The 12,608-nt window shown below is 38.6% G+C and overlaps 2 protein-coding genes across 4 annotated transcripts; one reads left to right on the forward strand and one right to left on the reverse strand.

The window, feature by feature from the left end:
• The first annotated feature begins 2,090 nt into the window (after positions 1-2,090).
• On the forward strand, positions 2,091-6,015 carry LOC111259289 (uncharacterized). Of its 3 annotated transcripts, none has more exons than XM_022831186.2 (6): positions 2,091-2,231; positions 3,247-3,417; positions 3,816-4,037; positions 4,439-4,498; positions 4,750-5,225; positions 5,475-6,015. In XM_022831186.2, exons 2-6 carry the CDS (start codon positions 3,322-3,324, stop codon positions 5,704-5,706), a joined length of 1,086 nt encoding a protein of 361 aa, XP_022686921.1. In that variant the 5' UTR covers positions 2,091-2,231; positions 3,247-3,321; the 3' UTR covers positions 5,707-6,015. The 3 variants fall into 3 exon arrangements, with proteins under 3 accessions (XP_022686921.1, XP_022686922.1, XP_022686923.1); XM_022831187.2 differs by having other exon boundaries at positions 2,108-2,231; positions 3,232-3,417; XM_022831188.2 differs by lacking the exon at positions 2,091-2,231 and adding an exon at positions 2,273-2,405.
• Positions 6,016-6,283: 268 nt separating this feature from the next.
• Ost48 (dolichyl-diphosphooligosaccharide--protein glycosyltransferase non-catalytic subunit Ost48) lies at positions 6,284-11,632 on the reverse strand. The gene is made up of 9 exons (XM_022831184.1): positions 11,112-11,632; positions 10,369-10,479; positions 10,140-10,240; positions 9,655-9,860; positions 9,265-9,385; positions 8,779-9,039; positions 8,469-8,600; positions 8,118-8,210; positions 6,284-7,693 (listed from the first exon to the last, which is right to left on the reverse strand). Exons 1-9 carry the CDS (start codon positions 11,278-11,280, stop codon positions 7,520-7,522), a joined length of 1,368 nt encoding a protein of 455 aa, XP_022686919.1. The 5' UTR covers positions 11,281-11,632; the 3' UTR covers positions 6,284-7,519.
• Positions 11,633-12,608: the final 976 nt, after the last annotated feature.

Consider the following 12,608-nt stretch of genomic DNA (forward strand, 5'->3'; position numbering starts at 1 on the left):
AGGAGCTGCTCGACCAGAGAGAGCCGGGTAACTGCCGAATGCCGCCGACAACTCACTCTCCCAATCGCTCGCTCTACTATTACAATACCTATTGCTATTACTCGCGCTCCTGCAGACTATATTGATAAGGCCGCTGGTGCCATCAATAGCTGCAGCCGCATCAACAAGAGCATCCGAGCGGAAAGAGACAGGAACTTCTGCAGCTCTCTATTCCAGCGGTAGCAGAAGCACTCGAAGCGGCGAAGCCGACAACCATCCGATTAGTGGAGAGGACGATGAAGAAGACAAACTACCTACCAGAACAACAATAACAACATAATGAACAGGGCTGTGAAGGGGCGCGAGGGACAGGATTTTGGCAAGGCGCAGTCAGACAGACGAACAGACAGACTGCCGAAAAAGCTTGACAGCAGACGATGTTGCTGCGTATGCGGACACTGCTTCGGAGAGAAGGTACCGCTCATCTGGAGCGTACGAGCTTCGATACGTTCTTTCTCGAACAATGCCAGGCCTCAATTTATTTTGTCCTTAGGTTTTTATCGCCCAAGGCAGAACAAGTTTACTTTCACATAATCGAAGCAGAATACATTCTTGTTTCTGTCACGTAGATTATTTACCCGGAATTTTTCTCCCTTTCCCTTTCTCCATAATTCTACATGGCGATAATCGGTATTTAGAATTTGATCAGAAGAATAAGTATTTAAAATGGCTTAAAAGGCTGTTCATTTATTATTGCAGACTAGTATGAGGCTTTCGATCTGTCTGGTCGTTGGGACGATAATTGTTAATAATAATTAATATTTTATGACAATTTGAGCCGCCACGCTTATTTGAAAGAAATGCCTGAAAAAGAGCTGTCGATGCGCACACTACAAGTTTGCGACAATTTGTTACTCAATTTGGTAGTAGTATAAGAGTTTTTCGAATAAAAAAAATTTAGGCGACGTGTTTGTATAAAAGAAATCTATAAAGTTTAATTCGAAATTGAACATCCGATTCGTACGTACTCACAGGTAGGAATTGCATGCTGGCCTTTCAATAAAATTTTCGAGACGTTTCTTGCGTTTTCAAAAACACCTGGTTTTTTGGTATTCTCCCAATCAATGAAACTGAACCATAATGCCCCATATTAATAGAACGACTGCGCTACATGCATAGCGCGCTTTTTTAAACAACAACAGTAAATACCGAAAACTGACCAAATAGTCTTCAACAAGATTAACCTTTAAGTCCTACTTTTTTCAAGCTAATTTTTAATTCTCAAGATGATTATACAATATTTGAAATAGATACCAAACCGTAAATTTATGACAGAAAGCCTATCTGAATGAATGGTCGTTTTTCTATCAAGAAAATAAAAACAAAACATTATTCCATCTTATTTCTAGAGAAAAATAGATCCCAGGAAGATGCATTGTGTTCTTTTACGGGTTGTCGGCTTCCTAGTAGACAACATCTTTTTTATTCGTTTGCACCGTCTATTCCTTTTCTCAGAAAACTTATTTAATCTAAGATTGACACATCGATGAATCCAAGTATTTAAAATATTAGCATAAATAGCAAATGAATAAATAACATTTTTTTGAGGTTCAGTGAATTCTCAATTGAAACCTTTAAGGCGCTGTCATATAATTTAATGGCCCCGACTTGACCCTTCTAAAAAAATAATACAGACTGGCACAAAATCTTCCTAAAGTGTTTTATTTATAGAAGATTATTGAAGGTTCGCCATTTTCCGAGGTAATGCTCATCCTACACGTTTGTTAAAATCCGCTCCTTAAACGGAGTTTAAAATATGGCAGAAATCAATGGAAAGATGTGTTGTTCAACAACAAACTTTGCTCAGTCTCACAGAGAGTTACGTTGTAATTGTCACATGATGATATAGTCATTATGAACTCTCAACAATATGCCTTTATTCAGCATCAAGAATAAATATCTATAATATACTAGCATTTTAAATAATTAATTCATATCAACATATATGCCTTGGCTACGGAGTAATCAAGGACGCTGTGCTGAGAATTGTTTCAATATGCGAAAAGAACCATTGTATTAAAGGCAAGCGATAGCGCCCTCTGTAAACATTATTCTTCCTAGTCGTTCGAATTCAACAAACGAATCAGAAGGCGAACGGGCTTTGAAGCACGGAGGAGAGGTGTAACATGCTTTGATTCGTTGTCGTTTGTCACTTCAACGAATCGAGTGGAAACTATCTGCAGCAATCAATGGTGCACTTTTTTGTGTTAGAATTTCTACTTCATGATAGCATTAGTTGTATATAGTTCTTAAAAATATCTGTTTCCAACAAACGTCACTCGAGGTATGAGTGTCTAATAATGCATTTCTGTGATTATGGTGCAGTGGTAACGTATTTGCTTACTAAACATCGAGACACATGAGAGGTGGGTTAGGCATGAAACCGGGCAGACTCACTGCGTTTTTTGCCGGAAACCAGTTGCCTGAAACAATGTTTAGCGGTAATAGTACCCCACGTAAAACTCGAAACAAAAAAAATAGTACCGTGAGATCAACAACTGCGAGACGCTCGCCTCTTCCGATAGAAGCATTTGGCCATAGAGCTGTGGTCTATACTGCTATACACATTTAGTAATACATAGTTAAGCTTTGGACTACATGCAACGAAGAAGTTAATAAGGGGTTAACTTCTCAAACAGTTGAATATATAGTAGCTGCTAATATATAGTAATCGTTTGTACACATATGAATTTCGCACCCTTGATAAGTACGTTCTTATAATCCAAAGCAGTTAAATCTTGGTCACTCATACCCTACAGAATCATTTTAAGGTTGAATGCCTTTAAGGAATACTCTTGCAAAAATATATTTACGACAGGCTGGATCTTTATCTGATCACTGGACGTAAGCGATATTAAAGAAATCAGGTTCTCATCTGCTTTTAGAATTTCTCTTGGCAACGTGTGAAATATTGTCAAAAATTATATATATTCTGGTGATCTTTATTTTCCCACGAATTTCATGCAGATGTTTAATTTTAATGGTCAATATTATTAACAACTAGAAATTTGGCCCGACAAAATATTTTTTTTTGCTGACCTTCTTACGTACATTTTGCTTGATTAGCTTACAGAGTCAACAGGTGATTGTAGAAAAACTCAGCAACGAAGATATCATAATCGTATTTGTTACATTTAGATCCAATTTAGATCAGACGCAATCATTTAAACATGACTTAACTTATTTACCCAGTGAACATTTTGGCAGGTAACGTGTGAAGTGAGTTTAGATTTGAAAAAAGCGAAAGTACCGAGTCAACAGCATCGACCATAACGCACGAAAATGGTTACCCGTGAGGGCAAGGATTTACTCAAGAACACGATTCAGTCGGTCGGCTTTCACAACAAGGTGCTCGAGGAACAAGAAATGTGGAAACAGGTATAGTAGTTTCCCTGTTTTTTTTTTTTATAGACACTAACACAGACTACTGTTCTACATATGAAACGAGCACCAGTCCTTATAACGGAGTAGAGATAAAATCAAAACGTACGCAACGAATCCGAGAGAAATAGGAGTTTTGTATCCTACAGGCTTAAAGGAAAAACTGATAAAATTTGAATAGCAACAGATAGAAAAATCGATGCAGGTATTAAAGTTCTCTAAAATGTCATGGACATCCAAGTATAACATTTGTGATTGTTGTTTACTAGTTGTATACCTTCAAATTGAGTTCGGTGTGTATTATAGGTTTCTTAGCTGGGAAAATAAATTGCATCGAGCTGTTTAGACACAAAGCGTCTTATATTAGGCGAATTCGGCAAAATTTGTAATTGCAGTGGGAACTGGAGCGGGGACTGACGATGATGGTGAGCGACGATCATATTCGAAAAAGAATAGCTGCCCGTGACGAAGCACGGTCACATTGCGTTGACCGAAGCAATCGTCATTGCGACAAACAAGACACACGCGAGAAGGCGAAAAATCGAAAGAGACATAGAAGTCCCAAAAACTCGGTTGGCAACGGTCGAACTATGGGAAAAACTACAGTTGCCCCTGAGGTGAGAGTTTTGGGGAAGCATGGAATATTTTTTGGGTGATTTTGTACGTGTTGTTATTTAACCTCAAGCTGCAGCGCTTGACTCGCAAACTTCAAAGATTATAACATATCACTAGAGATAAGAGTTTCCACAAGCGACCAATAGAGGTATATCGAGTTGCATTAAGGCTCTACTAAATACATATAAAAAGAGGTAATCTAGAACACTTTTTCTGTATTCGCACTAATTTCTCACATAACCGGTATACATCTGCCTAAGACAACCGAGCTGTACCGGTCCCTTGATTGGAAGGCCCTTTTCTTATATTTTAAATTCAAATGCAGTTTCTAAAGTGGGGCTTTTTGATAAAAGCAGAAAGTGCAATGCATCTAATCGACAAGGGACTGATTTGTCTCTTATAGGATCGTTGGGATCATAGCGGATTTTACGAGCTTGAGTATGGAAACCACACATATGACCAGGTACAATCTCGACGCTATGTGTGTCTTACGTAACTCACTTTATTAGTACCTCTGAATAAACTAAAACACCATTATAATGAATAAGCTACTTTCATCCCTTATTCACTAATATGAATATTCAATAACAAATACATTTTAGAAAACTCCTCCATTCATCCTTTCTTAATTGCTATCATTATAACAAATTTTAATTATCCGCTTACATAGGATGATATTGTTTACGTTTATAAACAAAAAAACTTTCTTTTCAGCGAAAATCTGATAATCAGAGAGCGCCTTGGTCATCTTCTGAAAGCAATCAAAGCATTAGCCAGCCGATTAAATACGGACCCAGGCCGCCTCCATGTCTTCATACGAATCCGCAACGTGAAAGAAAACGCAGAAGAAAGAGAAAGCAAATGCAATCTCCGATTCCGTCATCGTCCACCTCCTCGTACCAGTCAGATGACATCGAACATAACTTGTCTTCCGATTCAGAATGCTCGTCTTCTTCTTCATCCGAGGATGGTGGTCGAAGGCCCAAGTGCCGACGCTATGGGCGGTCACGACGAGAATATAGGGTCTATTCTGGCACGAAGCATCGGCTTGAGCACCGTGGCGAAACGTATGGGCAGTGCTTAAAGATTCGGCAAGCACAAAATCGACGAGCAAGGAGGCGTAAAGAACGACGAAGTACCACCTACTCAAGCAGTTCGGAGAGCGAAAATACGAGCAAAAGCGAAGCTAGGTAGGTATGGTATAAACTGTTATACAAGTAGGTATAGTATAAAATGTTATTCTCTCAGGTTCGCCGTATGGTTTACTACTGTGACTTAACAAACGATTATTTTACGAACATGTAGCTTTGAGGACACGAACGGTGTTATGAATATTCGCCAAAAGACTTTCGTACAACCACTTCGTGTGCAGCACATGTTACCCCGAGCGGAAATTCCCACATGTGCATTATTTAATATAGCCATGGTACTTATTGCAGCGGAAGCGAGGACAGCAGTTCAACCGAATTGTCCAATAGTGATGAATCCTGTTCATCCGTAGAGAATGACGACCAATCGGTTACACGAGGTGATTCGCACCATCGTGATCGACAACGACGTCAGCACTCACCGATAAAAAGCAGACACCACTCAAAGCGAAGCCGACATAAAAGAAAAGAGAAGCGCAGAAATAGGAACAAAAAAAAGAGTCACTTCCAAAAGCACCACTAGCTTGAAGTGACATTTGGTTGAAGTGCCATAGAATGAAGGATGTTTATAATATGTAAAAATATACATAATGCGCCTGTTGTGACCTTTTTGGTCTTAAGAAGCCATTTTTTAGGCTGGTGTAAAACATGTTTTAGCCAAGCAAGATATGATCGACTGCACGTAATCCATGGGTAGATAGATTCGCATAAGCGTGACACATGAGCACCGGTATGTTTACGATATGAGTTACCTAACTTTTGGTGGTATCCGATGTACAAAGTTAATAAAATGACAACGTATAAATCGCTTTATACGGTTGAACCCAATGCATGTTAAGCATCGTCTTCTGAAGATGAGATGTGCGTTCATTGTCCTGAATGCACAATTAGCATTAATAACTACAGCAATAGCGGATCAATTGATCAAGACTTGTTAGTTAGATCAAATATTGTGCCGTTACTCCAAAACGGGAGTAACAAAAACATATTTCTCTACTGCTTTATTGAAGACAAGGGTAGCTTTAAATATTAGCTACTTCATATTTACACATACAGGTTTTCAGTCAGCTAGTTAATATTTAATACATACACGCACTGCGTAAGTTCTACTTAAAATTTAGTGTTCACCTTTATTTCTTTGTTTCATTATTAAATAATATCTCACACATTTGCTCTCTTGTTCACCTCCCATCGTTTTTCATGATCCTGCTTCATTTCCTATAATATATGATTTACGTAGACACACTTTAGCGAAATTGTATATATGAAAATCCTTCATTGTTTTTTTTAGTTCATCTTTACAAAAAGTGTGTAACTTTTCAACAAAACCCGAACAATTATTATCCGGTTGTTCATAGCGTACAAATATGAATCTACAGTTTGCACTGACGCTTATATCGAGGCAAAAATTAGTAATAAAGGATTAGTAGTAAATTACTTTCAAAACAGGCCTTGAAAATAACTTTCGCTGAATGCAAATCCATATCATATCGAAAAAACGCTTTTTCAATTACTACTGTCACTTCAACCCTTCTATCTCTGTACAGGTCAACGGTTTTATCGTAACAGCTCCTTCAATCATTATCAATTAACAAATGTGAATAGCACTCGTTCTCCCTCCCTCTTCTCCCATTTAGCCCGCGTATAGAAAAGGCGTTATCTTTGAGACAGATCGTTGTTGGCTATGCTGTGTAGCGAGCAGTTTGTGTCGCTGGACGAAGCCACGGCAAAATTTAGTTTACCAAACGGGCATCGCATATTAGCATCGTTATCAGCGTCGGCGATGTTCTACCGCCAATGTTAAGAGGTTTTTGTGTCAACCTTCGCTCTTTCGCTCAGCAATGCCATGAAATCGTACGTCACACTATCCCTCACTGTTCCAATTTTCCATAATTTTTGCCGGTTCTAATCCCGCCGCCAGGGTCTTCTAATGAATTTTAGTTCTCTGTGCGATCTATTAGAGCTACTTTTTTTTTTTTTTTTTTAAGTTTTTACGCCCTCATTGTAAGATCTACTATGAGAACGAGACCATATATTTGATTTTCTTTTCTAACATGTATCCCTAGCGCAAGTTTGAGGAATAAGAGTTCTAAAATCTTTCGGGAAAGTGTTTTCGAGAACGCATAGTCCCTCCATGTTCTCCAAAATAAAAAAAAAAAATAGAAAAGATGACACATCGCCGTAAGTGGGCGATGATCTCATTCTTTGCATCGACTTGACCGTTTCTTCAAGTTTAAATTTCCCTTGATAGAGGCAGCGTCTGCAATTTTCTGATTAACTGAATAACATTCGTTAAAAAACGACATCTTTTAGTTGAAGTTTTTGTACGTTTCTATCTACTCTTTTTTAGACTTCTTCTCTTTATCCTCTTTTTCACTGTCCTGATGATGAATGAAGACGAAACTAAAGACAAACAAGCCAAGCATCATCATTAACGCTGATAGAACGTAGGGGCGCGCAGCTGGAATGAAACGCTCGTATTGGGTATGTTGCAACGGGCGAACTGACACCTGCAATCACAGTAACAGTAAACACTGAATAGCATTAAAACACGACTCTTATCTTCGAATTATTACCAGATAAGCCGCTTAAGCATTGGACGGTGTTTCGGTTCAAGTATAAAACAGATTCCCTTGGACAATACTGGCGATGTTCCTATCTTAAAACGATTCTCGGTTCATACACGTTATTAGCCAGATCTCAGTTTAGTTACTTGACGGCACTGTAGTTTCTGATTGAAATTGGTTGTATCACACGGAATTAAAGTTTTAGTCTATAAAATCAAATAACTTTGCATTTTTCTCTACGATAGTTTCGTCAGCTGTTTGCAATTGAAGTTTTTTTGGCAAAAATGACGTTGAAAATTTTCTCTATAATATTGAGTTGAGGTTCTACTAAAAAAAAGTAACATCCAAAGTAAGTGAGTAGACAGACCTGCGATGTAACGGCGAGACGATCGAACCCAGGCCGGCGGTGTTCAACACGAAATTGGAACACACCGTAAACGTCTGGTACGCGGAAGCTTACCTAAATAAAAATAAATAAATATATATAGAAAATGTAAAAAATAATTTGTATACATATATATATATATATATATAAGATAGGCAGTTTATTTGTATTTCAGAAATGAGAAATTAAGATGAGTGTTTTCGAATACTAATAAATGGTCCACAAATCAATATGTTTTTACAGTTCGAACTAAGGATTTTAGATTATATAGCACTGTAACTACCCAGTGCAGTGCTGACTTTTTTGAAACAGTATAAAAAGATGAAAATTTACCTCATAGCGACCCTGTTTTGCATCGACGAGACGTAGATCAGTACGCACGAATGGGTCTATACGAACAAATTCCATTTGAATAGCAGGATGCGAATACGAGACCCATTTGCCTTCGGAACTTAGCGTCTCCACCTAAATTAATATTATTAGTAATAATTAGGAACAAATACGAAGTAAAAACGAATATTCGTTTCAAATATGCATTCCAAACATTAAAACTTTGTTCATGAGTAGTTCCTAAATGACTGTACATCATAACCACCACATGACACATCATGAGCCACTAGAACCCATCAAACGAAAAACCAACTTTTATCGAGAAAGTGGCCTGATCCATGATCGTGTATGGTCCACCGTGGCTGATATCGGAATGGCGCAGGACACCTGTCTCTCGGAAAGCCCATGCAGCAAGAGCCTCGGCCAGACGCTTGTTCCCACTTTGCGTGGCCTTCACTCCCGAGGAACCAGAAACCGGTGCGCGTAGGTACTCATTGGAAAAGAATAAGAGAGATCCTGAGAAAACGACGCGAGCGTTGTTTCGTGCTTGAAGTGCTGCGATGAGGGATGTCGACTACGGTATTCAACACAGAAACATTTCAACTGATTTATACTTAAACCAAACCAGGTTTTATAAACGATAATCTAGTACTGAAGACGTTGATACTGAGCCTTTTATATAGTCTTATATTATCAGTCCGATATAGTACGCATCCAGGATTACCTATAGGCGGATAGTTATATACTAAATACTAAACGATATGCGCAGACAATAAATCAAATCGCGTGTTTCAATTACCTCTCCGGCGACATTTGGCGGCTTCTCGTTTCGGATGACTGACCTGGGTGCGGAGCTAAACGTTGCTGGCGAACCTTTTAGAATATTGGTCACCAACGGATTTTTGCGATTGGTAATCAATCTGAATTAAAGAAAATTTGAATGTTTATTATAACAACGCCACTGTATCCCTTATATGTTACCATGTCTCAAATATCGATAATCGATTATGTTCAACTTAATCTACAGCCTTCAGCTTAATTTTGGACTTTGGTGTGGACTTCTACTTTTTTCGATGCTCTGTGTCACAAGTTCACTTCAGACGTTCATTCAAATTATGTACTATCAGCATTTAGAAGTCCTAAAATAGTCAGAAACCTATTCTGCATATGAAATGTAATCAGTACGTACCCGATGCCTTTGAAGAGAATAGGTGAGAATTCCTTTGCTGAAGAATCGGGGCCACCTAATATGGGTGGGATGTCAGCTAATTGTGTGACAGGATTAGCTACAATCGTCGTGTGGTCTCCGTTATCAAGACGAACATCATAAGAAAGATGATCGATAACCACGGCGCCCTCATCGTCCACCTCTAGGCCGCACTCAGCAGCAAGATCCTACAATATTTTTAATTTCTACATTATCCAATTACCAATTAGCACTACGCGTACCATGGTGTTTAAGCGTAAAGCTACTCGTATAAGATCTTACGTGTACACTGTATTTTGTTAATGGGCAGTCCACCTAAGAGTTGACAACCGGTTTCTAAATCTGCATCGACATTCATATCTGCATGTGCCAGTAACTATTTTATGAATAGAACGATTCAAATTTTCACTGAGTTGGAATATGCTGTAAACTTTATTAAATATAGAGGAAGACATTGATCGACGAACCTTCATGGCATCACCTGCGCGCGAGTTGACGGCTGCAAGGACATTTCCTCCATCGTCAATGAATTCCGTCAATGCTTGAATAGTAATACTGCCGCCAAACTCTACAAATAAAAATTAAGTGGCTGCTGAGGTCGTCAGAGGACATCGAAAAATTTGGTATGCATTCGTTATGGTTTCGTCAGGTTTTAATAAAACTGCATAAATTCATTTTTAACTAAACCTAACCTACCTTCGGTCGTCGGAGAGAACAGAATAAGATGCTTATAGATGTATTCGCCATACTTTTTCAACGTTAGGGTGGCGTCATCAGCTTGTCTGAACGTTAACTTATAACCGCGAGCTGTGTACAATACCAAAACGGACGAAATAAGGTAAGCCAAGTAATTGTTCACTTTTTACCTCTAGTGAATTGTGGACGCTCCTCTACTCTCTAGTAAAAAACAAGATATTTCGTCAATGTTAAAATTAAGGTCATAAGTGAAAGTTTGGCCTACATCATCTTGCTTGTTTATGGTATCATATCCACGTTTCATATAAATCGACTATATATAGATCAACTCGATATTTTACCAAAATAAATAAAAATAACAAAAAAGTTACAAGTACAGAAATTCTCAGTTATTCAGCATATTATGGGTGACAAGGAATTCCGACGGCATCGAATATGCAACACTCAAAATGCACCTTAATATTTTTTATAGGTAGATAAACAGGCCTACGTAGGTCAAACGTGAACAGGCTAATCACAGGCTTTTCTGCTGTTTGATGTTGGTTTTCATGTTCGTCGGCGGATTGGTGGACACAGGAAAATGTGTGTTTAGAAACAGGATTGTATAATATATTGAGGTTCGCCGAAGCACTTAGCAGTACAAGACACCACGGGTAGACGAAATACGCCTTCGCGTCGATGTTTCAATAGCAATAATAACTACACAACATTTGAAAAAGCTGAAAAAACAACTAAGTTCTTACCAGTAAGCAACGCGAAGAAATCAGAGTGGGTGTCCTTTGTCATAAGTGTGTCAAGCAACACTAGCGTATCTCCGGGCTGAGCATGTACCATATGAAATGAACACAGCATCAACCCTATGATTCCACGGGCCAGTACCAGAGGTAAATTCGATTTCGTGGAACACCCCATTGTTTGCCCCCGTATTCAAAACAGTTTCCTCAGGTACCCACAGAATCACGCGCTCTCACGCGTCAATGAGGTAACGCCAACAGCGGGATCTGCTCAGGTTCAGTTCGAACACGGCGAACACAGACATTAAATGCAGCGCCTTTATCAGAACTTTCTCCGGTCGCTTTAGGTGACGTTTAAAGGCGCCTAGGCACGCCAGCCAGTGCCACTTCTCTCAGTGAACCCACTGATTCTATTAAGGTGTCCACCGATGCCACCACCGTTCCTTTTTTCGTTCCTTCCGTTTTCAAAACGATAAGCCATGCAGCGCCGGCTTTCGTGTTTGCGTTCGCCAGCCAGTGACACGTTGCGTCGTCTGCTGATCGTTGGTTTTTGAGTCGCTGCACAATCGTCCCTTGCCGAAAATGCTAAACAAATAAAGCAGTTGATTACGAGAATATGTTGAATTAATAACGCAAAAAAGAGATTCTCGCACACTGGAAAGAATGAAAAGGATGATTTAATGTTTGGAAAACAGGAAAAAGAATTTGAAAAAATTATCTCTGGCTTGGCATTATTCCTTACTTCATCATCAAAAATATCCGTTTCCAATATACTTTCTTTTGAATAGGGATAGGAACATCTAATATTTGAGCTGAACACGATTGGCAACAGTTCCAATAATGTAAATCCTTTGAGAGGCCTATATAAACATGGTGTTGTGGGTTAAAGTTAGAAATTTCTCTTAAAACACCTGAGTTGCCGTAGTCTTTTTCCTATTATGAGAAATTAAAGAGTTGTTTACTTACTGACTTTTCGATTAGAAAGATTCTGATTACTTGAATTGAACGATGGAAAACGAGGTACTTTTCCCATGCTGTATTGATATTGTTTTATCGTGTTTTTTGCTGTTTGCAATGCAAAGTACCCAAATTCGATGTTATTCAGCCTGACAACTCGTCTGAAAGCAATAAAAACTGGAGATATTACTATTTAATTCCTGGATCAAAACGGTAACTTGAAGTACGTCAAGGCTTGCAAAGCTTGCTTCTTTGTTGAAGGAATTTCTTGGTTTTTTTGCCTAGATAGACATATCCCTAGTAAACGTGATCGGAAATTCCCTCCAATTCTATCCAACCGACGTTTCATTAATGAACTTTACTAGGCGATACAGCGACAACTGTAAAAATTGAAATTTTCTTTATCGATATGTGGCTGCCTGCCAAAAATTAAAGGGTTCAAAATTCATTCATAGAGTTAATAGCGGGCATTTTCAAAATGTATTATTTCTAAAGCGTATTCTGTTTTTTTTTTTCTCTAGAAAAGAGTCCTTGAAATAGGTTAGCTTC

The sequence above is a fragment of the Varroa jacobsoni genome, unplaced genomic scaffold, assembly GCF_002532875.2.
Source record: "Varroa jacobsoni isolate VJ856 unplaced genomic scaffold, vjacob_1.0 scaffold_315, whole genome shotgun sequence".
Taxonomy (NCBI): Eukaryota; Metazoa; Arthropoda; class Arachnida; order Mesostigmata; family Varroidae; genus Varroa; species Varroa jacobsoni.